Source organism: Scyliorhinus torazame, chromosome 15 (assembly GCF_047496885.1).
Source record: "Scyliorhinus torazame isolate Kashiwa2021f chromosome 15, sScyTor2.1, whole genome shotgun sequence".
In the NCBI taxonomy this organism is placed as follows: domain Eukaryota; kingdom Metazoa; phylum Chordata; class Chondrichthyes; order Carcharhiniformes; family Scyliorhinidae; genus Scyliorhinus; species Scyliorhinus torazame.
In genome coordinates, this window is record NC_092721.1 from 91,380,514 (window position 1) to 91,406,568 (window position 26,055).

General features: G+C 51.8%; 1 protein-coding gene across 4 annotated transcripts in view; it reads left to right on the forward strand.

Annotated features, from left to right (window-relative positions):
* vstm5 (V-set and transmembrane domain containing 5) overlaps positions 1-26,055 on the forward strand; it is a 179,526-nt gene that overhangs the window by 117,025 nt on the left and 36,446 nt on the right. For 3 of the 4 annotated variants that reach the window (XM_072476430.1, XM_072476431.1, XM_072476428.1), the window contains 2 exons: positions 21,834-22,160; positions 25,062-25,198. In XM_072476430.1, the coding sequence (XP_072332531.1) occupies positions 21,834-22,160; positions 25,062-25,198 (464 nt within the window). Of the gene's footprint in view, positions 1-21,833; positions 22,161-25,061; positions 25,206-26,055 lie in introns of all 4 variants that reach the window. The other variant, XM_072476429.1, reaches the window with a different exon arrangement.

Genomic DNA, 26,055 nt, shown 5'->3' on the forward strand with positions numbered 1-26,055 from the left:
GGCATTGAAGAAGACACACTTTAAACCACCTTCCTGCCTGCCGGTACACTCCTGCAACTTTGAAACCTTACTCATGACCTCACTACTCTCAACCTCCTGTATACTGGAGCTACAATTCAGGTTCCCAGGCCCCTGCAGAACTAGTTTGAACCCTCCTGAAGAGCATTAACAAATTTCCCCCCCCCCAGGATATTGGTACCCCTCTGGTCCAGGTGTAGACCATCCCATTTGTGGAGGTCCCACCGACCCTAGAATGAGCCCCAATTATCCAGAAATCCGAAACCCTCCCTCCTGCACCCCAGACAAAGCTTTTGAAAAATATAGGCAAAGTAGAAACAAACTCAAACGGGGATATAGAAGGGCTAAAAGAGGTCGTGAAATGTCATTGGCAAGGAAAATCCCAAGGCCTTTTATACATATCAAAGGAACAAGAGAGTAGCTAGGGAAAGAATAGGCCCACTCAAGGACAAAGAAGGGAAGTTATGCGTGGGTCAGAAAAAGTGGGTGAGATCTTTAATGAGTACTTTGCATCAGTGTTCACGAAAGAGAGGGACATGATGGGTGTGGAGGTTAAGGATGCGTGTGTGAATACTCTCGGACATGTCTGCATAATGAATGAGGAAGTGTTGGATATCTTAAAATGCATTAAACATAGAACATACAATAATAATAATAATCGCTTATTGTCACAAGTAAGCTTCAATGATAAACCAATCAGGCAACTATCCGATAGAAATAAGATTGGATAGAAACATTGATCATAAATGGTTCAGAGGTATAATTTAGATTGGGCACTGGCGCACATGCTAATCTGATAACAGGGACGTCATTCTCCGACCCCCCCAGCGGGTCGGAGAATGGCCGTTGGCCGCCGTGAATCCCGCCCCCGCCGGTTGCCGAAGTCTCCGAAGGGAGAAAAGTCGGCGGGGCGTTAATGGCGCCGCTGACGTCGGAGAATGGCATGGGTCTGCGCAAGGCAGACGATTTTGGGCCTGCCGATATTCTCCCTTCCGGATGGGCCGAAGTCCCGTCGGCGTGATGACCGTTCACGTCGACGTAAATCAAACCTCCTTTTCATCGGCGTGAACCTGTGCTCCAGGTTCACGCCGACCAGCGTGGAGGTGAGTGACGGCCTGGGGGGTTGGCTCTGGGCAGGCAATGGCGTGGCCGCAGTCTGAATGTGTGGGGAGAGGTGTGTCTCGGGTTGTGTGTGTGTGTGTGCGGCGGGGCGGGGTGGTTAGAGTGGGCTGGGCTCCGGGGGAGTGCCGGGAGGGGGGTCCGTGCCGGGGAGGAGGATGGGGGGGGGAGGCCCGTGCCGGGGAGGAGGATGGGGGGGGGCCCGTGCCGGGGAGGGGGATGGGTGGGGGTCTGTGCCGGGGAGGAGGATGGGGGGTCCGTGCCAGGGAGGAGGTTGGGGTCCGTGCCGGGGAGGGGGATGGGGGGGGGTCCGTGCCGGGGAGGGGGATGGGGGGGGGTCCGTGCCGGGGAGGGGGATGGGTGGTCCGTGCCGGGGAGGGGGATGGGGGGTCCGTGCCGGGGAGGAGGATGGGGGGGTCCGTGCCGGGGAGGAGGATGGGGGGGGGGCCCGTGCCGGGGAGGATGATGGGGGGGGGTCCGTGCCGGGGAGGGGGATGGGGGGGGGTCTGTGCCGGGGAGGAGGATGGGGGGTCCGTGCCAGGGAGGAGGTTGGGGTCCGTGCCGGGGAGGGGGATGGGGGGGGGTCCGTGCCGGGGAGGGGGATGGGGGGGGGGGGGTCCGTGCCGGGGAGGGGGATGGGTGGTCCGTGCCGGGGAGGGGGATGGGGTGTCCGTGCCGGGGAGGAGGATGGGGGGTCCGTGCCGGGGAGGGGGATGGGTGGTCCGTGCCGGGGAGGAGGATGTGGGGTCCGTGCCGGGGAGGAGGATGGGGGGGGGCCGTGCCGGGGAGGAGGATGGGGGGGGGTTCGTGCCGGGGAGGGGGATGGGGGGAGTCCATGCCGGGGAGGGGGAAGGGGGGTCCGTGCCGGGGAGGAGGATGGGGGGTCCGTGCCGGGGAGGAGGTTGGGGTCCGTGCCGGGGAGGGGGATGGGGGGGGGTCCGTGCCGGGGAGAGGGATGGGGGGTCCGTGCCGGGGAGGGGGATGGGGGGTCCGTGACGGGGAGGTGGGTGGGTGGGTCCGTGCCAGGGAGGAGGATGGGGGGGGGCCCGTGCCAGGGAGGAGGTTGGGGGGGGCCCGTGCCAGGGAGGAGGTTGGGGGGGGCCCGTGCCGGGGAGGGGGATGGGGGGTCCGTGCCGGGGAGGGGGATGGGGGGGGGTCTGTGCCGGGGAGGGGGATGGGGGGGTCCATGCCGGGGAGGGGGATGGGGGGTGTCCGTGCGGGGGAGGGGGATGGTGGGGGTCCGTGCCGGGGAGGGGTATGGGGGGTCCGTGCCGGGGAGGGGGATGGGGGGTCCGTGCCGGGAGGAGGTTGGGGGGGTCCGTGCGGGGGAGGGTGATGGGGGGGCGGTCCGTGCCGGGGAGGGGGATGGGGGGGGTGTCCGTGCCGGGGAGGAGGATGGGGGGGGCAAGTGAGTTGGTCCACCTGGCCAGTTGCCAGCCTCCAACTGATGGACCCATGCTGTCCATGCCACCTGGCTGGGGGGAAGGAGGGGCTATGGGCAATGAGGACATGTCGTCGTTCCCCCCCCCCACCAGGCCGTCATGGTTTCCGATCATCCAGCGATGTTGGCCGTCGTGGCGGCAGCCGCTAATGTCCATGTTGCCCTGGATGAGGAGGAGGAGGAGGAGCGTGCCAGAGGGGCAGGCGGCAGCCGCCCAGGCTGGAGGGACCCCTGACCGACAGGACGAGGAGGGGGAGGAGGACGTCGCGGCCCCACGGCAACGGAGGCACCCGAGGGCGCCCCGTGTGTACCGCCCCCGGCAGTCATACCAGGACCTCACAGACCGGCGCACCGCTACATCCGCTTCCCTGTGGACCGGGCCAGCCAAGATGCCCGGGCCGTGGGCTTCTCTGCTGTGGCCGGGTTCCCCATGGTCCAGGGCGCGATTGATGGGATGCACGTCGCCGTGCGGCCACCTGCAGATAACAGGGCCGTGTTCATCAATAGGTAGGGGACCTATTCGATGAACATACAGGTGGTCTGCGACCACTGCATGATGATCCTGCAAGTCTGCGCCCGTTAACCAGGCAGTGTACACGACTCATACGTGTTGTCGCGGTCATCCATCCCCGGCATGTACGAGGGACGCCACCCCGGCTGAGGGGCTGGTTGCTGGGCGACAGGGGTTACCCATTGCGATCGTGGATGATGACGCCTGTACGGAGGCCACGCAATGAGGCGGAGAACCGCTACAATGATGCCCATGTAGCGACAAGGGGAGTGATAGAGAGGTGCTTTGGCATGCTGAAGATGCGTTTCAGGTGCCTGGACCTCTCTGGGGGCGCCCTCCAGTATCGGTCAGATAGGGTCGGCCGCATCATTGTGGTGTGCTGCGTCCTGCACAACATAGCCCAACAGAGGGGCGATGTGCCGCAGGCAGAGGAGGGCGGAGTGGAGGAGCAGCAGGAAGAGGCACAGTCCTCCCCAGATGAGGGGGATGGGGGCAATGGTCAGGGCAGACGGGCTAGACACAGGCGGGTGGCTGTCCACCGTTACCGGCTGGCCCAGCGGGCACGGGACAGACTGACTAGCCCGCTTCACTGACTAGATGGGCGTGGGAATCGGGTAGTATGGCCACAGACCGCACACCATGGCAACAGCCGACCACCCACACCCCCCACCCTGCCACCCACCCAGCACCCTCACCCCCCTCCCCAACCCCACCCACCCCACCCGCATGCACACCACCACCCCCCATTGCCGATCCACCTGCGGCACAACGGCCGGGCTCACACAGTTGTGGGTGGACGCGTGTCTATTGCAGGCCATGGAGGATGATGACAACCCGCCCTGCGGTGAGCTCCTGGCTCCACATCGTTGGACTATGTCTGACCCATGGCCACAGTACCAACATCCACCCGGACCATCCCTGCATGCGGCTGTGACACTGCAGCGCACGGTCCCGTCCTCAGCCCGGGGGGATGTTGATGGCGGCCCAGGGGAAAGGGTGCAGACTCACCTGGGGCTGAGGTAAGACCACCCCTCACACACACACTTGCGCTCAACGTACATGACACCCCCGCAGGCTTTGGGCAGAGCACAAAGGCAGCTTCTGTAGGTGTAACATTGACTTTAATAACCAAAGGAGTTCATGCACGTGCCCTAGCCCCTAAAACTCATCTGTGCCCTGCACCCGTGCCAACTTACTCAGTGTCTAATTGTTTGGCCTTACGGGCCCTTTGACTACGTCTACGTGGTTCCCCAGACGGTACAGCAGAACTGGAGGTGGACTCCTGTGATTCCTGCCCTCTGACACTGGATCCCTTTGGCGGCCGTTTCCTGGGGCGTCCTGGCCTAGATGGGCCAGGCTGCGGCCCGGGCGACTGGGATGGCGAGCTGCCAGCCTGTCCTGCCCGTTGCTCACCCGATGCACCTGGGACGGAAGGGGGGGAGTCCGAGGTGTCGCGGTGTTCTCGGACCTCCCCTACAGGGGGACCCGGGACGGACCACACCACCTCCTCCTCCCTCGGGGTGCCCGATGGCCCCCAGGCCTCTACATGGGTGGGGGATGCGAATGGACTGGCCATCCGACGCACCCCCGGCATCTGGCGCTGCCAGTCCTTGAGGCCCATGCTGGTATCGACAGGGGTCTGCAGGTTTGCAGCCATGGAGCCCAGGGGGTTGGCAAACCCTGTCTGTGACAGTGCGACGCCGGCTCGCACATGGCCACTGGCGCCGATGCCCTCAGCGATGGCCTGCAGAGACTGGGCCATGGCCTGCAGAGACTGGGCCATGGCCTGCTGAGACTGGTCTATGGCCTGCTGAGACTGGGCTATGGTGTTGAGCGCCTCTGCCATCTGGCACTGGCACTGGCTCATGGCCTCCTGTGAGAGGGCAGCCATGTCCTGGGCCACAGACGCTGCCTGCACGGAAAGCCCCAGGCCTCCCAAACCGTTCCCCATGTCTGACACCGTCGCACCCATTGCCTCCACCGCGGACGCCACCCGTGCGGTGTCGGCCTGGGTGGCACGCATGACCGGCACCACTTCCAGCTCCTGGACGCGGGTGGACTCCTCCACCTGCGACTGCAGCCGCCGCAAGCCGGCCGTCACCCTCTTCGCTCGTCTCTGGGTCGGTGGTTGCATCGGATCTATGTGTGGGTGTGGAAACTCCAGGAACCCGGGATCCATCTGGGCGGCAGATGTTCGCTTGGGCTGGGCTGCCCTCCGACCGCCCGGCCCCTCTGCTGCTCCTACCTCCACCTGCTGTACCGGGACGGCTGTGTTGTGCGCACCAGTGAGTGTACCAGACGCCTCATCACTAAAGTGCCCAACCGAGGTGAGTGTTTCTGCGATGGTGGAGGGTGTTGGTGACAGCAGTGGCGTTGTGTCGTGCTCTTCGTCCCACTCTGAGTCCATGGCACTTTGGGGTGGGGGTTCGTCTCCACCCATCCACTCTGAGTCACTGTCCGGTATTTCGTCTTCCTGGGTAGTGCTGTCCCGGGTAGGGGTGTCCTGGGTAGTGCTGTTCCGGGTAGGGGTGTCCTGGGTAGCGGTGTCCTGGGTAGTGGTGTCCTGGGTAGTGGTGACCTGGGTAGTGGTGTCCTGGGTAGTGGTGTCCTGGGTAGTGGCGTCCTGGCTCGGATGTGACGGGGGCCTGTGGCTGCCCCCCTCGTCGCTGGGTGGCACACGCCTGCGTCGTCGCTCCCGCACGTGACGGGGGTGTCGTCTCCCTGTTGCTCCAGGTCTCTCCGTCTCCCGTGGTGTGCGAGGGGCATCCTGCGGGCGTCGCATGCCGGAGGGTCCGGGTCTCTCCGTCTCCCGTGGTGTGCGAGGGGCATCCTGCGGGCGTCGCATGCCAGAGGGTCCGGGTCTCTCCGTCCCCCGTGGTGTGCGAGGGGCATCCTGCGGGCGTCGCATGCCGGAGGGTCCGGGTCTCTCCATCTCCCGTGGCCTCCGAGGGGCATCCTGCAGGCGGTCTGCATCTGCGGGGATGGGTGCCTCGACGTTTGCTCCTGCGATACACAATGAAGCATGCATGGTTAGACACGCAGACAGTGATCAGGTGGTATGGGGGAGGGGGGATATGGGGGAGGGGGATATGGGGAGGGGGATATGGGGAGGGGGGATATGGGGAGGGGGGATATGGAGGAGGGGGGATATGGGGAGGGGGATATGGGGCATATGGGAGAGGGGGGATATGGAGGGGGAATATGGGGAGGGGGGATATGGGGAAAGGGGGGATATGGGGGAGGGAGATATGGGGGAGGGGGGATATGGGGGAGGGGGGATATGGGGGAGGGGGCATATGGGGAGGGGGAAATATGGGGAGGGGGGATATGGGGGAGGGGGATATGAGGGATATGGGGAGGGGGATATGGGGAGGGGGATATGGGGAGGGGGGATATGGGGGAGGGGATATGGGGGAGGGGGGATATGGGGGGATATGGGGGAGGTGGATATGGGGGAGGGGGGATATGGGGAGGGGGAAATGGGGGAGGAGAGATATGGGGGAGGGTGGATATAGGGGATATGGGGAGGGGGATATGGGGGAGGGGGATATGGGGAGGGGGAAATGGGGGAGGGGAGATATGGGGAGGGGTGATATGGGGGATATTGGGAGAGGGGATATGGGGAGGGGGATATGGGGAGGGGGGATATGGGGAGGGGGATATGGGGGAGGGGGGTATGGGGGAGGGGATATGGGGAGGGGGGATATGGGGATGGGGATATGGGGGAGGGGGGATATGGGGAGGGGGATATGGGGGAGGGGGGATATGGGGAGGGGGATATGGGGGAGGGGGGTATATGGGGAGGGGGGATATGGGGGAGGGGGGATATGGGGGAGGGGGGATATCGGGGAAGGGGGATATGGGGGAGGGGGGATATGGGGGAGGGGGGATATGCGGGAGGGGGGATATGTGGGAGGGGGGATATGGGAGAGGGGTGATATGGGGTAGGGGGGATAGGGGGAGGGGGGATATGGGGGAGGGGGGATATGGGGGTGGGGGATATGTGGGAGGGGGGATATGGGGTAGGGGGGATATGGGGTAGGGGGGATAGGGGGAGGGGGGATATGGGGGAGGGGCGATATGGGGGAGGGGGGATATGGGGGAGGGGGGGATATGGGGAGGGGGTATATGGGGAGGGGGGGATAAGGGGGATATGGGGGAGGGGGATATGGGGGAGGGGGGATATGGGGAGGGGGTATATGGGGAGGGGGGATAAGGGGGATATGGGGGAGGGGGATATGGGGAGGGGGGATATGGGGGAGCGGGGATATGGGGGAGGGGGATATGATGGAGGGGGGATATGGGGAGGGGGGATATGGGGGAGGGGGGATATGGGCGGGGCTCACCCTGCCTGCTCTGACGAGGTCGGTCACCTTCTTGTGGCACTGGGTGCCTGTCCGTGGTGTCAGGGCCGCAGCGGTGACCGCCTCTACCACCTCCCTCCACAGACGCCGGCTGTGGCGTGGGGCAACTCTGCGGCCGTGCCCGGGATACAGGGCGTCCCTCCTCTGCTCCACTGCGTCCAGGAGCGCCTCCACATCCCATGACTGGAACCTCGGGGGTGAGTGGCGGCCAGCCATCCAGTCGGGTGTTCCAGTCGGGTGGGGGGGAGCAGCGCGGCCTTATGAGCCGTCACGCCGTGCGGCGTGTATGATGCTGCACGGCGTGAACCACGTGCGCAAGCGCGGATGCCGTCACGTCGCTGCTAGCCCATTTCGGGCCGGAGACTTTTGAACCATTTTTCCGGCGTGACGCAAGTCAGATTTGTGCCGTTTTTTGCGTCGATCGGCGGACTTTGCGCCGATAACGGAGAATTTCGCCCCAGAATCGGATTTGGGCAAAGTAGCGACCAGTCCAAAATATAAATAGATACATTGTAGATTAACAGACTACAATGGAAATGAAATACCAACTAAAGGTTCATGCTACCTCACAGTTCAGAGTGGTGACATAAAAATTTCACTTGATTTTGAAATTGTGGATGACACAAAACCCTCACTTATTGGAGTAGATGCATGTATCCAGCTAAACCTGATTCAAAGAATTCACACTGCCACATTTTTCACTGATTCGCTAAACAACATTGAATCCAATTTGAGCAACTTCATACATGTGTTTAATGGAATGGGGGCATTACCATTTACCTACAGCATCAAGCTGAAAGATTGTTAAACCAATCATTCATGCTCCCAGACGAGTATCAGCACCTCTGAGAGAATGGCTAAAGGAAGAACAGGACAGGATGCAGCAGAATGGCATCATATCAAAAGGCACTGATCCAACAGACTGGGTAAGCTCAATGGTCTGTGTGAAAAAAACCAAATGGTGACCTCAGAATCAGTATAGACCCCAAGGACTTAAATAATAATATAAAAAGGGAACATTATCAGATTCCAAAACGTGAAGAAATTACAGCGGAAATGGCGCATGCCAAATTCTTCACCAAACTTGGCATGTCGAAGGGATTTTGGCAACTATGTCTGAATGAGAAGAGTAAACGACTTTGCACTTTCAACACTCCTTATGGTCGATTTTGTTTTAATAGACTGCCCTTCGGCATTATTTCAGCTTCTGAAATATTTCACTGTGCCATGGAGACAATCATTGAAGGCATTCCAGGTGTACGCGTGGATGTGGACAGTGTCATCATATGGTCCAATACACAGGAAGAACACTGTGAGACTACTCAAAGTTCTCACCAGAATTGACTCCTATGGACTCAAACTAAACAAAGAAAAATGCCAATTTGGCATTCAAAAACTAAAATTCTGGAGAGATGTCATCTCAAAAGATGGATTGCAACCTGACCAATCAAAAGTCGAAGTTGTTGGTCAAATGCCAACACCAAAGGACAACGAAGTCATATCGAGAATGCTTGGGATAGTCAACTTTATGGGGAAATTCATTCCGAACTTATCAAGTAGGACAACTGAATTAAGAAAGCTAATAAAGAAAAATGTTGCATTCTTCTGGACTCCACAACATGAAGTGGAATGGCAAGATCTAAAGTCATCTTTAATCTCTGCTCCAGTTTTAGCATTCTACCACTCAACACAAGTAACCAAAATATCAACAGATGCAAGTCAAAATGGTATTGGCGCAGTTCTACTACAAAAAGCAGACGACGATTCGTTGAAGCCTGTTGCGTATACATCTCGCTCCACGACACAAACTGAGCAAAGGTATGCTCAAATTGAAAAAGAGTGCCTAGGTCTCTTGATAGGCATCACAAAATTTCACTACTATGTCTATGGACTGCCACACTTCTTTGTAGAGGCAGATCACTGTCCGCTGGTCAATATAATCAAGAAAGATCTAAATGACATGCCGCCGAGACTTCAACGCATGATGCTGAAGCTGCGTCGATATGACTTTGAATTAATATATGCACCAAGGAAAGACTTAGTACGTGAGGATATGTTATCCAGAACCACAATGCACGAGGATAACAAAGTTGTTGACGTTGTACTCAGTATTGAAGCACAAGCCAACTTCATTACAGCAATGCTACCTGTCACAGATGCTAAACTACAATAATCTTCGAGATATGACTTTTCAGCAAGTGATACAATACCTACATACTACTAGATTAAACAGAAATGTGCAAACTTTCGCAACATCAGAGAAAACCTGACAACAATAGACGACTTTCCATTGAACAGGGGCCGTATTGTAATTCAGACAAGACATTCGCGCACAAATCCGCAAAGGACATCAAGGCATTGAGAAATGTAGAAGAGCACGGCAATTGGTGTATTGGCCGGGAATCTACAAGAATACAGACAACTACATTCAACAGTGCCAGATATGCCAAATGCACCAACTGGCACAGTGTAAGCAGACCTTGGTGGAAAGCGAACTAGTTACTCAACCATGGGCAAAAGTCACCATGGACATATTTTACTTTCAAGTCTGTGATTATTTAATAATCATTGACTATTACACAAATTTTCCGGAGGTTATCAAATTATCTGACTCAACAACGCATTCAGTTGTCAGGGCAATGAAAAATGTATTCGCCAGACATGGCATGCGACTTACTGTTGTCACAGACAATGGACCATGCTTTAGCAGCCTGGAGTGGTTACAATTTGCCAATGACTATAACTTCACACATGTAACTTCTAGCCACTATACCTGCAGGCAAACGGAAAAACTGAGAAAGGGGTGGGAATTGTGAAGCAGCTTCTCAAAAAAGCTATGGAGGACAGAAAGAACTTTGACTTATCACTGTTCGCATACAGGGATACACCAGTATCATTGGGGATTTCTCCAGCACAACTATTGATAGGATGAACTATGTCACGAACTCTAATAGTTCCAAACAAAGATGAACAAGTGGTGCATAAAAAAGTCCAGCAACTGAAGAGTAAGCAAAAGAAATATTACGATAAAAATCCAAACCACTACCTACACTCAAAGAAGGTGATATTGTACGCCTTCGTAATCCTGAAGGTGGATGGATAGACATTGCAAAAGTACTGAATGAACTCACACCAAGATCATACGTGATCAGAACAGAATCTGGAAAGATTGTTTGTAGAAACAAGCGACCTATTGAAGCTCAAACAACCTCACAGAATCAGCTACCATGAGTCAACAACTTATATTTCCTACAAATAACTTTCCAAACATTATATTGTCAAATGTACCAGATAATTCAAATAACACTGCTATAATATTAAGAAGGTCTACAAGACAAAGGAATCCTCCAGATAGATTAAATCTGAAAATCTAACAATAGTTTTATCATTGTTGACATGCTGTATAATACTGTAAACAAGAAAATGTATTGCCAACATTTTTCTCGAAGAAAGGGGGATGTGACATTAAATAAATATATAGCATGCCAAGAGTTAATGTTATGTTAAGCCTAGCCACTAGAGGGAGCTAAGGAACAGAAATATAAATTGCACTGGCTCTTAAGCTAAGAGGAGGAGATTAGACTGGAGCTGATGAAGATAAGATTCATGGTGTATTGCAGAGTTAGTTAAAATATAATAGTTTTAATTAGTAGATAGAGATAGTGGCCGGGATTCTCCGAGCCCACGCCGGCTCGGAGAATCGGCGTTGAGACGGCCCACGATGCCGGTCCGATGACAGGACACGATTCTCCGGCAACCGGAGATTCACCGCCAGCCACGCGCGCGCGCGGTCGACGCGGCGACAGTCGAGTGAGGCCATTGAGAGAGGCCCTCGCGGCGATTCACCGCGGTCGATCGTCCCAGTTCCTGCCTGTCATTCTAACATGGTTTCACCCAGTGGGGGCTCGGACCCACGGCCGCGGTGGCCATCTGGTGGTGGGGCAGGGGGATCAGATCCAGGGGGGCCTCCACGACGGCCAGGCCCATGATCGGGGGCCACCAATTGGCGGGCGCGCACGATCCGGGGGGGGCCTACCTTCTCCCGCGCCGTCCCGATGTGTGCCACCGCCATGTTGCGTGGGCCCGGCGTGGAAGCGGCTGCCGCGCGCATGGGCGGACCCGCGGCCGGCTGTGTAGGGTCGCATATCGGTGCCGCCGCTGCATGAAGCACTAGGGGGCCATGCTGGCCCCCTGTGGGCCACGGAATCGCTGGGCCAGGAGGCCCATTGATGCCGGCGTGAAACACTCCGGTGTTTACGAGAGCGTCAACACTTAGCCGCCGTATTGCAGAATCCCGGCCAGTATTAGTGAGTGTAGTTTAATACTTACATGGATGATGCCTATTCAGAATAATGTCAAACCCAAATTTAGTACTGTTAATAAAATTAGTTTAGTTCTTCAAAACAGCTTTGTGTATCTTTGTGATCACTACGCCTTCCATTCTGGAAACCCCTCACAAAGATCACCACAGGATGGTCATGGCCTCAATGCTGGTGATCTTGGCTTCATCAAGGACGCTGATGTTAGTACGCCTGTCCTCCCAGCTGATGCAGAAAATCTATCTCAGGCTGTTGATCGTACCTCCCAGGGCCTTGAGGTAGTGCCTGTATGTAGCCCACGTTCCTGAGCCATATAGAAGAGTTGAGAGGATGACTGCCTTGTACATGAAAATCTTGGTGTCACTTCCGGTTGCAGTGACGCCTTGCTAGCCGCACGTTTCGGCGGCTCCAGCTCCGACGGACCTTCGGGCTCTTTTAAGAGCCCCAACGGGAAATTTTTGGGCAACGCAACCCGGTGTGGGGTGAGTGAGAAGGGAGTCCCCCCCCCAACGAAGGAGGAAAAAACCGGCGGCGTCGGCTGCAGCGCGAGGAATCGTCGACCAAAGAGACAGAAAGGGAGAAGCACAAGATGGCGGCAGAGAAAGTGCAGGCGACATGGGGGCCCGAGCAGGATGAATTTTTGAGACGGTGCGTGGAGCTGCTGAAGAGGGAGGTGCTGACCCCGATGCTACAGGCAATTGAGGGGCTCAAGGAGACACAAAAGACCCAGGAGACAGAGCTCCGCGTGGTGGAGCAGAAGGTGACGGATAATGAGGACGAGATCCTGGGCCTGGCGGTTAAGACACAGACGCAGGAGGCACTTCATAAAAAGTGTACTGAAAGGATCGAGGCCCTAGAAAACGGAGCGCGAAGGAAGAACCTTCGGATACTGGGTCTCCCTGAGGGTGTGGAAGGAGGGGACTGTGGAGCTTATGCAAGTACGATGCTGAGCTCACTGATGGGTGCTGAGGCCCCTACGGGCCCCTTGGAGGTGGAGTGGGCACATCGGATCCCGGCGAGAAGACCAAAAGCGGGAGAATCACCCAGGGCGATAATCGTGCGATTTCACCGCCTTAAGGATAGAGAAGAGGTCCTGAGATGGGCTAAAAAGGTGCGGAGTAGCAGATGGGAGAATGCAGTGGTACGGGTGTACCAGGATTGGAGTGCGGAGGTGGCGAGAAGGAGGGCGAGCTTTAACCGAGCCAAGGAGGTGTTGCATAAAAAGAAGGTGAAGTTCGGGATGCTGCAGCCGGCAAGACTATGGGTCACGTATCAGGAGAGACACCATTATTTCGAGACGGCGGAGGAAGCATGGACCTTTATCAAAGAGGAGAAATTGGATCGGAACTGAGGGACTGACGCTGCAGGAAATGTTATTGTTAATGTTATGGTTGAAGTTAATTACGAAGTAAATTGGGAAGGGGGGAGACATTGGGAAATGTGGGCGCCGGTGAGGGGGGAAAGACGGGACATAGATGGAGAATGAGGAAGTGGAGGGGGAGGGGAAAGGGAGCTGCGCCACAAGAGGCGGGTCAGGTAAAGGGATGTTCCCGCGCCAGAAAGAATATGGCGGGAAGACAGGCGCAAGGCGGATGGGAGTTCCCCACACGGGGGGGTCGAGCAGTGAGCAGGAGTAGCCGGGGTCAGTTGAAGTCAGCTGACTTACGGAAGTAATATGGGGGGAGCAATCACGCTAGAAAGAGATCTAGCGGGGGGGGGGGGGGGGGGGGCGGGGGGATAACTGGGTTGCTGCTGCGGAAATCCAAAAGGAAATGGCTAACGAGTGGGTGGGCGGGGATGGTATGCGACGCTGGGGGAGCGAGTGGGAGCGCGGAGGCGGGATATGGGACTGGCCTAGAGAAGGTAATGGCTAGTCGACACGGGAGGGGGGCAGGTAGCCCCCTAGGGAGGCTGATCACGTGGAACGTGAGAGGCCTGAACGGACCGATAAAAAGGGCCCGAGTGCTCGCGCATTTGAAAGGACTAAGGGCAGATGTGGTTATGCTCCAAGAGACGCACCTAAAGGTGGCGGACCAAGTTAGGTTAAGGAAAGGATGGGTGGGACAGGTGTTCCACTCAGGACTAGACGCAAAGAATAGAGGGGTGGCCATTTTGGTGGGGAAACGGGTAGCATTTGAAGCAAAGAACATCGTAGCAGATAGCGGAGGTAGATATGTAATGGTGAGTGGTAGGCTGGAGGGAATGGAGGTCGTGTTGGTTAATGTATATGCCCCGAACTGGGACGATGCGGGATTTATGAGACGGATGCTGGGGCGTATACCGGACCTGGAGGTAGGAAACTTGATTTTAGGAGGGGACTTTAATACTGTGCTGGACCCGGGGCTAGATAGATCCAGCTCAAGGACTGGAAGAAGGCCGGCAGCGGCCAAGGTGCTTAAGGGGTTTATGGACCAAATGGGGGGAGTGGATCCATGGCGATTTCTTAGACCTAGGGCTAGGGAGTTCTCCTTCTTCTCCCATGTCCATAAAGTGTACTCCCGGATAGATTTTTTTGTTTTGGGAAGGTCGTTGATCTCTAGGGTGGAAGAAGCTGAGTATTCAGCCATAGCGGTTTCGGACCATGCCCCACATTGGGTGGACCTGGAAGTAGGAGAGGACAGGGTGCAGAGAGCACTCTGGCGATTAGATGTGGGATTGATGGCGGATGAGGGAGTGTGTGCAAGAGTGCGGGGGTGTATTGAGAGATACCTGGAGGTCAATGACGACGGCGAGGTCCCTGTGGGAGTGGTATGGGAAGCACTAAAAGCGGTGTTCAGAGGAGAGCTGATCTCCATTGGGGCCCACAAAAGGAAAACAGAGGCCAAGGAAAGGGAAAGATTACTGGGGGAGATTTTAAGGGTGGATAGGGAATTTGCAGAGACCCCGGAGGAGGGACTGTACAGGGAGAGGAGACGACTCCAGACGGAGTTTGACCTTCTGACCACCAGAAAGGCGGAGGTGCTGTGGAGGAAGGCACAGGGGAGGAGGTATGAATATGGCGAAAAGGCTAGTCGCCTGCTGGCTCATCAATTGCGAAAGAGGACAGCAGCGAGGGAGATAGGAGGAATTAGAGACGAAAAGGGAGACACAGTGCGAAGAGCAGGAAAGATAAATGAGGTGTTCAAGACCTTTTATGAGGGACTGTATAGGTCTCAACCCCCAGAGGGAGAGGAGGGGATGCGGCAGTTCCTGGATCAATTGAGGTTCCCGAAAGTGGAGGAGCAGGAGGTGGTAGGCCTGGGGGCACCGATTGGGGTGGACGAGGTTATTAAGGGACTGGGAAGCATGCAAGCAGGGAAGGCTCCGGGACCAGACGGGTTCCCGGTGGAATTTTACAGAAAATATGTGGACTTGTTGGCCCCGTTGATGGTGAGGACGTTCAATGAGGCCAGGGAAGGAGGGACTTTACCCCCGACAATGTCGGAGGCGACGATATCACTAATTTTGAAGAGGGATAAAGATCCGTTGCAGTGCGGGTCCTATAGATCTATTTTATTATTGAACGTGGACGCCAAATTGCTGGCAAAGGTACTGGCATCGAGGATAGAGGACTGTGTCCCGGGGGTGGTGCACGAAGACCAGACAGGGTTCGTAAAAGGGAGACAACTGAATGTTAACGTGCGACGACTATTAGGGGTGATAATGATGCCCCCAGTGGAGGGGGAGGCAGAGATAGTGGCGGCAATGGATGCAGAGAAGGCATTTGATAGGGTGGAGTGGGAGTATTTATGGGAAGTGTTAAGGAGGTTTGGGCTCGGGAACGGGTTTATTAGCTGGGTCAAACTTCTTTATGGGGCTCCAACGGCAAGTGTAGTTACGGGTCGGCAAAGATCGGAGTATTTCCGACTATATAGGGGAACAAGACAGGGATGCCCGCTGTCTCCATTGTTGTTCGCGTTGGCAACTGAACCTCTGGCCATGGCGTTGAGAGACTCCAGGAAATGGAGAGGGGTGATTAGAGGGGGAGAAGAACACCGAGTCTCGCTATACGCAGATGACCTATTGTTATACGTGTCGGACCCAGCGGGGGGGATGATAGAGGTTATGCGAATGTTGAGGGAGTTCGGGGATTTCTCGGGGTATAGGCTAAACATGGGGAAGAGTGAATTATTTGTGATACATCCAGGGGACCAGAGTAGAGAGATAGAAGGCCTGCCTCTAAGGAAAGTGGAAAGAAACTTCCGATACCTGGGGATTCAGATCGCTAGGAGCTGGGGAACCTTACACAGGCTTAATCTGACACGGCTGGTAGAACAAATGGAGGAGGACTTCAAGAGGTGGGACATGCAGCCTCTGTCGCTGGCGGGCAGGGTGCAGGCAATTAAGATGATGGTCCTCCCGAGGTTCTTATTTGTATTTCAATGTCTCCCTATACTAATCACTAAGACCTTTTTCAATAAAATAGACAGGAGCATCACGAGCTTCGTGTGGGCAGGGAAAGCTCCGAGAGTAAGGGGGGGGTTCCTTCAGCGAAGCAGAGACAGAGGTGGATTGGCACTACCGAACTTGGGCGATTACTACTGGGCCGCCAATGATACGTAAATGGATGATGGAGGGTGAGGGAGCGGCGTGGAAAAGACTGGAGAGAAAGTCCTGTAAAGGGACGAGTTTAGAGGCGCTGGTGACGGCGCCGCTACCGTTCTCGCCAAAAAAGTTTACCACAAACCCGGTGGTGGCGGCAACATTGAATATCTGGGGACAGTGGAGGTGACAGAGAGGGGTGCGGGGTGCCCTGGTGGGGTCCCCAATTAGGAACAACCATAGGTTCGCCCCAGGAAGAATGGATGGAGGATTCCAGAGCTGGTACCAGTTGGGAATTAGGAGGGTGGGAGATTTATTTATAGATGGGACTTTTGCGAGTTTGGGAGCATTGGAGGAAAAGTATAAGTTGCCCCGGGGAAACTTCCTGCGATATATGCAGGTGAGGGCGTTTACTAGACAACAGGTGAGGGAATTTCCGCTGCTCCCGACACAGGGGATTCAGGACAGAGTGCTTTCAGGGGTGTGGGTCGGAGAGGGCAAGGTGTCAGAGATATACCGAGAGATGAGGGAAGAGGGGGAGGAGTTGGTGGGCGAACTAAAAGGAAAGTGGGAAGAAGAACATGGGGAGGAGATAGAGGAGGGTATGTGGGCTGATGCCCTAAGCAGGGTAAATTCCTCTTCCTCATGCGCCAGGCTTAGCCTGATTCAATTTAAGGTGCTACATAGAGCACACATAACGGGAGCAAGATTGAGCAGGTTCTTTGGAGTGGAGGACAAATGTGGGAGGTGTGGCGGGAGCCCGGCAAACCACGCACATATGTTTTGGGCATGCCCGGCACTGGAGGGGTATTGGAAGGGAGTGACGGGAGTGATTTCGAAGGTGGTGAAGGCCCGGGTCAAACCAGGCTGGGGGCTAGCTCTATTTGGAGTTGCGGATGAGCCGGGAGTGCAGGAGGCGAAAGAGGCCGACGTTGTGGCCTTTGCGTCCCTAGTAGCCCGGCGTAGGATCCTACTCATGTGGAAGGAGGCGAAACCCCCCGGACTGGAGGCCTGGGTAAACGATATGGCGGGGTTCATTAAACTGGAGCAGATAAAGTTTGCCCTGAGAGGATCGGCTCAAGGGTTCACCAGGCGGTGGCAGCCATTTCTCGACTACCTAGGGGAACGTTAGAGGGAAGACAGATGACCAGCAGCAGCAACCCAGGGGGGGAGGGGGGGGGGGGGGGGGAGGGGGAGGGGGGGGGGTTAAGTTTAGCTTATGTCAAAAGATTATGGGGTTTAGTTATTTGTGTATTGTTAAAAATTTCTTTACTGTTACGTTTGCTTTGTAAGAGGGAAAAAAGTGTTGTTTGGAAAAAAATTTCAATAAAATATATTTTAAAAAAAAAAGAAAATCTTGGTGTCAGCATGCATGTGGCGGTCTTCAAAGGCTCTTGCCCTTAGGCATCCGAAGGAGGCATAAGCGAATCGGATACAATGCAGGATCTCTGCATCAATGCCAGCCTTAGATGAGAGTTGGTTCCCAGGTAGAGGAAGGTTTCACGTTTGGGAGGGTTTCCCTGTTGATCGTAATGGAGGGAGAAATCAGATCTTGCCCTGGGGCATATTGGTAATGGACTTGAGTCTTCTTGAGGTTGAGGCTGTGACCAATTCTTCAGTTTGCTTCCGCGATGGTGTCGAGATTCTCTTCTGCAAGAGTGGAGATGGTGATGTCATCTGCATGCTGGAGTTCCACAAGTGATCTCAGTGTCGTTTTCTTCTTGGATTTCAGTCGGTTGAGGTTGAAATGTTTTCTGTCTATCCTGCAAGTGATGTTTCCTCCACTGGGAAGCTTGTTCTTGACAAGGTGGAGGATGGTGGTGATGAACATTGAGAAAAGAGTGGGGTGATGACAAATCCCTGCTTGACTCAGTCTTGACCTCGATTGTTTCTGTCTTATTTCCGTCGGTGAAGACTGTCACCGACATCTTGTCGTGGAGGATTCAAAGGATGGTGATGAATTTCTCTGGACAACTGGCCTTTGACAGGGTCATCCATAGGACTTCCCAATTGACTGAGTCAAAAGCCTTGGTCAGATCAATGAAGTCAATGTGGGGTGGTTGAAGTTGAACCTGGCATTTCTCTTGAAGTTGCCGAGCAGTGAAAATCATGTCCATTGTTCCACGGTTTGGTCGGAAGACACACTGACGTTCTGGAAGGAATTCTTCAGTGACTGGGAGAGCAAGGGTTTGGGCGATGATCTTCCTGGTGATGGAGAATCGGAAGATTCCTCAGTAGTTCCCACAGTCTGTATTGTCTCCTTTCTTGAAGATGGTGGTGATAACGGCATCCTTGAGATCGGCAGGAATCTCTTCTCTGTCCCAGGTTTTCAGGAATAGCTGATGAAGATGACAGATGATCTCTTCTCCTCTGAGTTTGTAAATCTCCGCCGGAATCCCACCAATCCTGCGGCTTTTCCATTCTTCATGTGTTTACTGGTGGCTTTAACGTCATCCGCGCTTGGTGGGAGTCGAAGATCATTTTTGATGGGAGTTGGGGGATTTCCTCAAACACATCTTCATCTATGATTGCATCACGGTTTAGGAGTTCTTTGAATTGTTCTTGCCAGTGAGCGGCAATGTTTTCTCCGTCTCCCAAGAGAGTTCTGTCCTCACTCCGCACCTGTTTGAGCCCGAGGGTGTGGGGTCCATATATTGCCTTGGCGGCACTGAAGAAGCTCCAAGTGTCATGTTTGTCAGCAAAGAGTTGCAGCTCCTTATCTTTCTCAGTCCACCATTGGTTCTTGATTCCCCTAGTTCTTCTTCATACCTCCATCTTTTGTTATTGATGAGCTCTCCTCTTTGCCTTGCTGGTTATGTTTTATTGCTAGATTCAGAGAGCTTTCCTCTTCTTGTCAATGAGGTCTTGGGATGGCCATTCGCATCAAACCAGTTTTGGTGTTTCCTGGCCTTAAGCCGATGGTTTCTTCACAGCTTGAGATGATGGCTGTCTTCAGCTCCTTTCAGCTTTCCCCCATTAGAATGAACACATTGAAGATTTTAGAGAAGGCATTGTTGGAAGTTTATTAGCATGCTTCGTTCTTGAAGCCACTTAATGATGATCTTTTTTCCTGAACTGTTTCTTCATCGTCCATTGCTTTTAGTGGAGTTTGATGGACATAGAGGAATGGATGAGCCTGTGGTATGTCCAGCAGTCTCCTGCACTGGTATTCACTTTGGTGATGAGGGCATCCTTTTGGTCTCGGGATCAGACAATGATGATTGTGGATGTCTTAAGGAAGTCTTAAACTTGTCTTTTTGGTGAAACAGTATATTAGTGGTGACAAGTTGGTGTTTCGCGGTGAGCTGGAGAACCCCGTCGAGTTGGATTCCATAGAGCTCCAGATTTCTTGTCAGAGTCCATCATTACTACAAGATAAGGTCAATATAAAAAAGAAACTTATCTTCCACTTTAAACTTAACTTACTCCTAAAGTTAACACTGTGTAAAGGACAAGGAGAAATTATATTCTTGTTTAATATGTTCAGAAAGCTGCTCAGGAAAAGGTATTACGAACATTTTATATTCATCCACAGCAATTTTGTAGTTGTTAAACCCTTTATGTAAATGCTGTCGTGAAAATTGTTAATTTGACCACTAATTCAAAGATTTAACTTACATTGCTGACTCACCTATCCTAACATTGCATAGCATTGTACAGTAACAATCCCTTTCATATTTGTCCAATATTAACGTAAGACCTTAGGCAAATACTTTAGAATTTTACCTTTTATTTACATTATCCGTCTCTGTTAGTATACAGGATCTGTTTAAATAGCCTATCTAGAATAAAGAATAAATCATTGATTGATGTCATCCAAATTTACTTAGCAAATACCACTTTATTGGACAAACATGAACAACATAAATAAAGTTCATTTAATATATTCAGGTAATGAATAGGATCTTTTGGGCCCTCAACATATGCATAGTGTGAAATAAGGCAACAAACAAACATAGCCTTTTAATGGGCTGGAAATGTCTTATCTGGCACATTTAATCAGATTCCTTTATAGGTGTCCAATATGAAAAATACTTGAAAATATGTTCAAGTTTGAGTCCTGTGATTGCTGGAGGAGGAGCTGATTCTGATATTGTTATACCCCAAAACTGACTCATCCATGCTAAATTTGCCCAAAACCCATCACCCCAACAGCCACCAAGGAGTCTTTAGCTGCACCAGTTAAAGGGAACGCATATTACCTGCATATTAGTTGCTTGGTTTGTCATTTTGGGCTTCTTGTTTGTCAGATGTTTTTTGGCCTTTTATCATTGGAAACAGAATTCTGATTGCGGAGAAGCAGGTTTTACTAATAGTTTGAGTGCCTTATAAATCATGTCATTGCATTGAAGGGTGGTCTTCCTTTGGGACTGGAAGTGAAGGTGCAGGAGTAACAAGAGATGGGGAAAGACATTGGCATAGTGCTAATGTCATTGGCCAAGTAATCCAGAGTCCCAGGCTAATGTTTATGGTGATTTACCAAAGTGGCTGACAGCATGCAATGTTACCAACTACAGCCACAACCTGATCTGCAAACCAAAAGATGGACAGCCCTGGCTGTGGCTGTCAACGTTCCCATAACTTTCAGTCACGGGCTGCTTTCTGGCTGCAGCAGATGACATAGCAACATAATCACCCTTGAATATTGAGGCCCCATTGGTTCTGTTCCAATTATCTTTAAGCCTCACTTTACAAATACATAAGATTTGCATGCATTTTATGTTCAAGTGTTTTCTAATCAGGTCAACTTGATTGTAAGTTGACATTGGCAAAAAAGGCATGGGCACAATTTTAGCTCTAAGCTTCAGGTTGTGCCAAATGAGACATTCATAGGTCTGAAACTGAAATTGTATTTTTAACTTAGAAGTGGTTTTAATAAAGGTACTTCCTAGGTTTAACAATTCCCTCGCTTACTGCAGAGAAATGTCAGAGCGTGTATTCAGCACCTGTCCACCAGTGTGACTTAGACTGGGGACCCAGGACCTTCCCTTTCCTTAGTGCTGATTGTATGGCACCAATTTGTAGGGGGAGGTGTTGGCACAGTCAACTGCAGTGGTCACCTAAAGGCTCAGGCCAATGCTCTCAGGACACAAGTTCAAATCGTAATTAGTGGAATTTGAATTCAATGAATAAATCTGGAATTGAAAACTGGTCTCAGTAATGATGACCATGAAACTATCACCAATTGTCACACAAGCTCTGGTCCATGAATGTCCTTTAGGGAAGGAAATTTACCGTCCTTACCTTGTCTGGCCCATGTTTGACTCTAGGCCCACAGCAATGTGATTGACTCTTAACTACCCTCTGAAATGGCCTAACAAGCCACTTAGTTAACGGGCAATTAGGGAGGAACAACAAATGCAGGCCCTGCCAGTGCCACCTTTGCCCCATGAAGAATAAAGGGAAAAAAACACTTCTACAATTGCTTTTCCATTTCCTGCCTCGTTATATAGCTTAAGATGCTCAAGTATTTTGAAACACACTGGAGTAGAAGCATATTTAGTAATATAACAAACACATTTGATTCTGTCATTTTACAGCTAATGGAATTATGGTACTAATACCTCATGATGTTGTCAGTGCTACGGTGGATGAAAGTGTTATTCTATCAGTGGAATACAGATGTAATGGAGTGCCTACTATTAGATGGAAACAGCTGTCAGCATGGGGAATGAAGAACATTATTACCTGGGAACCAGACAATTATCAAAACATTTCAGAGAGCTATGAAGACCGGATTCAGGAATTCAGAAATGGGTCCATCCAGCTTTCAAACGTTCAGTTGTATGATGCTGGTTGCTATGTAGTGACAGTGACAGATAAAGAAGGAAGCAGCAGGGATGGTGTTATTGTGTTGAATGTAAATGGTAAGTTATGATTAGCAATTCAACTCGTGTTCGTTTCCTCCTTTATAATCTGGCTATGTTTTATGATTTTCCTCTTGGCTGAAACAGAAACATTGGCCTGATTTAATTTCCCCCCACCCCCACCACACCTTGGCAGAAGCCAGGCAGAAGGGTAATTAAAATAATGGGAGTCGCTTAACTCAAGCGATCTTGCTCGCTTCCTCCCTTTGAGCCATATTAACCTGCTCTTAGAAATGGTGAGCTGGACCCTGAAGTGGTGTCCTGTTTAAAATATGCAAATCAGGCCTGATGATGTCATCAGGACCTGGTCGGCTTTCTCTACCTCAGCACTGAGCAGTGGGTGGGGACAGTAATAGCTCCCCCATCATTCAAAACCTGCTGGAAACCCTATCCTGACCACAAGAGAATACAAAAGATAGATTTTAATTTTATTCTCAGGTTCTCTGGACCAGGAGCAACTCTTCCAGGTCTCACAAGGGAGCTTTTGGCCTGCCGTACATTATAGAAGACGTAGAAGGGAAAGAGTTTCTGAAATGTTTTTGTGAAGATTTTCTTGATCTGTATGTTTAAGATTGAAGGAAGGAAGTGGAATTCCTGGATATGGTTTTGGTGAATGAGAGGGATCAAGTGTCAGTCGGGGAACATTTAGGCAACAGTCATCATAGTATCATAAGGTTTAACTTAATCATAGAGAAAGGCAAGAAGCAATCTAGACTAAAAAGACTTAATTGGAGATGGTCTGATTTCATTCGATTGAGAGCAAATCTGTCCTGAGTAAACTGGAAACATAGAATGGCAGGCAAAGCTGTAACTGAACAAAGGGCTGCTTTAAATAAGAGATGGTTTAAGTATAGTCAAGGTGCATTCCCACAAAGGGGAAAGGGAGGACAATCAAAATCAAAGCTTCCTGGACGATACAAGATATTGGGTGGGTTTCCTTCGGGTGCTCCGGTTTCCTCCCACAAATCAAAGATGTGCAAGTGAGGTGAATTGGCCATGTTGAATTGCCCCTTAGTGTCTAAACGGTTAGGAGGAGTTACGGGGTTAGGGATAGAGTAGGGGAGTGAGCCTAGTAGGGAGCTCTATCATAGGGTCAGTGCGGACTAAATGGGCCAAATGGCATCCTTCTGAACAGCAGTGATTCTATGATGATAGTGAGTAAGAGAAAGCAGAAAATGTCAGATTGATAATACAATTGAGAACCGGGCTGAATATAGAAAGCTCATAGAAGAAGTGAAAAAGGAGATAAGGGGTGCATTCCAATGGCCATGCTGCGCTGGAAAGCAGCTCGCCGCGACGCGCAATGCCTCGCAAGATCCAACGCAATCTTGCGAGACATGGCGATGTAAATTCCACCCATTGTGGCCGCGTTCACTTTTTGGCAAATCTGCATATTAAGAGTGAGGCAGTAAGTCTCACTCAAATGTGCAGATTCTCGAGATATCTGAGGCTTTGGGATTCAACCCCTTTGCCTCATAAACCTCGCGCGAGTGCCGTTCAGCAATAGTCCCCACAAACAGAGACCAGACAGAATAGCACTCGTGGGGGCCTCCCAGGGGATCGGAGGCTCCCAGCTGCATGCCCTTTGTGCCGGATGATGCCTCCTGGGCAGCTTGGAAGTGCCACACCTTTGTGGCATGGGCACTGCCAAGATGCCAAGCTGGCATTTTGCTTTGGGAGCCTCAGAGATTGGGATGCAATTTTCTGCTACTCTGGGCCGTTCCAACAAGCAGAGGCCCACTGTACAAAATGGAGCTAAGTGTGGCCTCGGCCCCGCGCTCCCCATTCAGGACTCTTATACAACGCAAGTCACATTGAATAGCCATTTCTCAGCACTGTGAGTGCTGGGAAACACGTGGCCAAACGCACACGCTTTGGGACTTTATTTCCTTTTGGGAGAATTGCACCCAAGAAAGAGAGTATGAGGTGACACTGGCAGCTAAAGCGAAATGGAGCCCAAAGGTCGTCTAAAAGCAAATAAATAAAGGATAATAAGAGGATAGTTGGGGCAAATTAATGACCGAAGAGGTGATATACACATGACCATGGTTGATGTAGCAAAGGAAGAAGATGTTCCAATGTCAATGCAAAAGAGGAACGTAGAACATACAGTGCAGAAGGAGGCCATTCGGCCCATCAAGTCTGCACCGACCCATTTAAGTCCTCACTTCCACCCAATCCCCGGAACCCAAGAACCCCTCCTAACCTTTTTGGTCACTAAGGGCAATTTATCATAGCCAATCCACCTAACATGCACGTCTTTGGACTGTGGGAGGAAACCGGAGCACCCAGAGGAAACCCACGCAGACATGGGGAGAACGTGCAGTCTCCGCTCAGACCCAGCAATGAATTGAACCTGGGACCCTGACGCTGTGAAGCCACAGTGCTAATCACTTGTGCTACCGTGCTGCCCTATGGAGGTAGCTGAGACACTAAATATGTTAAAATGTGATGAAGAAGTTAAGTTAAGAAGGTCTGGCTTTCATCCTGTATTCAGAGGGAACAATGATCTACTCAACACCTCCCTGAATAACTCTGCTGATTAGAAATCTATGTGGAGAATTGCTAGGGAAATTATGCAACTTGCCGATCAATAGAAGTATGTTAGTACTATTATGTAATATGAGATCATTTCAATTTATTTTATTTTCCCTCTTTTTTGCACTTATCTGCTGTAATAATATAGATGCAGATTGAGTTTACGAATGATTCATTGCTGATCACATGTTTCCTCATAACTTATAACTGCAACAACATGAATGTTGTATTGCATTTTCTTATTAAAAAGTTCAAAATCAAAAATCTAATTCTAAAAATATACTAAAGACAAGTACCACATCCATGGTTAAAAGGTTTGTCCTGGCTGAGTTTTCATTTATTTTAACATTTTTATTTCTCCAGAACCGGTTGATAAAGATTTGAATTTTGTAGTTGTTGCCGCTACAATTCTTCTTACGATATCTATTGTCCTAATGTTCTTCCTATGGGTCTGCAATCAAAGTGTGAAACTGTGCAAAAAGAAGAGGAGAGCACAAAATGTAAATGGTAATCTCACTGTGGTAAATATGGTTTGATAGAGTAAGGATTTAACTTGGAAAGTATTATTTTTTAAACGGTATAATTTTTGCACAGAATAACAATTCAGGGTTTTAAAAAACCATATGCTAAATTTGCATTAATTTGAAATGAGTAGCCTGCACTGGTGCACTTCTGCCTGCATTCCTAAAATTCCTCATGGGACTGAACCAGCTTAAAACAATTGGTGGCTTTTTATCACTTTTTGAGGGCTAAGTAACAGCAAATGAAGAGAATTGTTCATGCTTGCCTTTCAGCCCAGCTCATGTGAATGATGCTGGCTACAGAGATGACACTAAAGTAGCACACAATTTGTCAAATACCAGCATTGAACAGAGAGAGAGCTATTGCTCAATGTCACTCAGCTGTTTCAAAGCACAGTCCTGTGTCATTGACTCTTACTGGACTGAATATGCTGAATTAATTTAATAATCTTAATTTAATAATTCAATTTAATAAACTTTATTGTCACAAGTAGGCTTACATTAACACTGCAATGAAGTTACTGTGAAAAGCCCCTAGTCGCCACATTTCGGCGCCTGTCCGGGTACACAGAGGGAGAATTCAGAATGCCCAAATTACCTAACAGCACGTCTTTCGGGACTTGTGGGAGGAAACCGGAGCACCCGGAGGAAACCCATGCAGAGACAGGGAGAACGTGCAGACTCCGCACAGACAGTGACCCAAGCCGGGAATCATACCTGGGACCCTGGCGCTGTGAAGCAACAGTGCTAACCACTGTGCTACCACGATCGAAGGAGCAGCAGAGGAGTGTCATAAGACCAGGACCACGAATCAATGTGCCCAATTCAACCATACC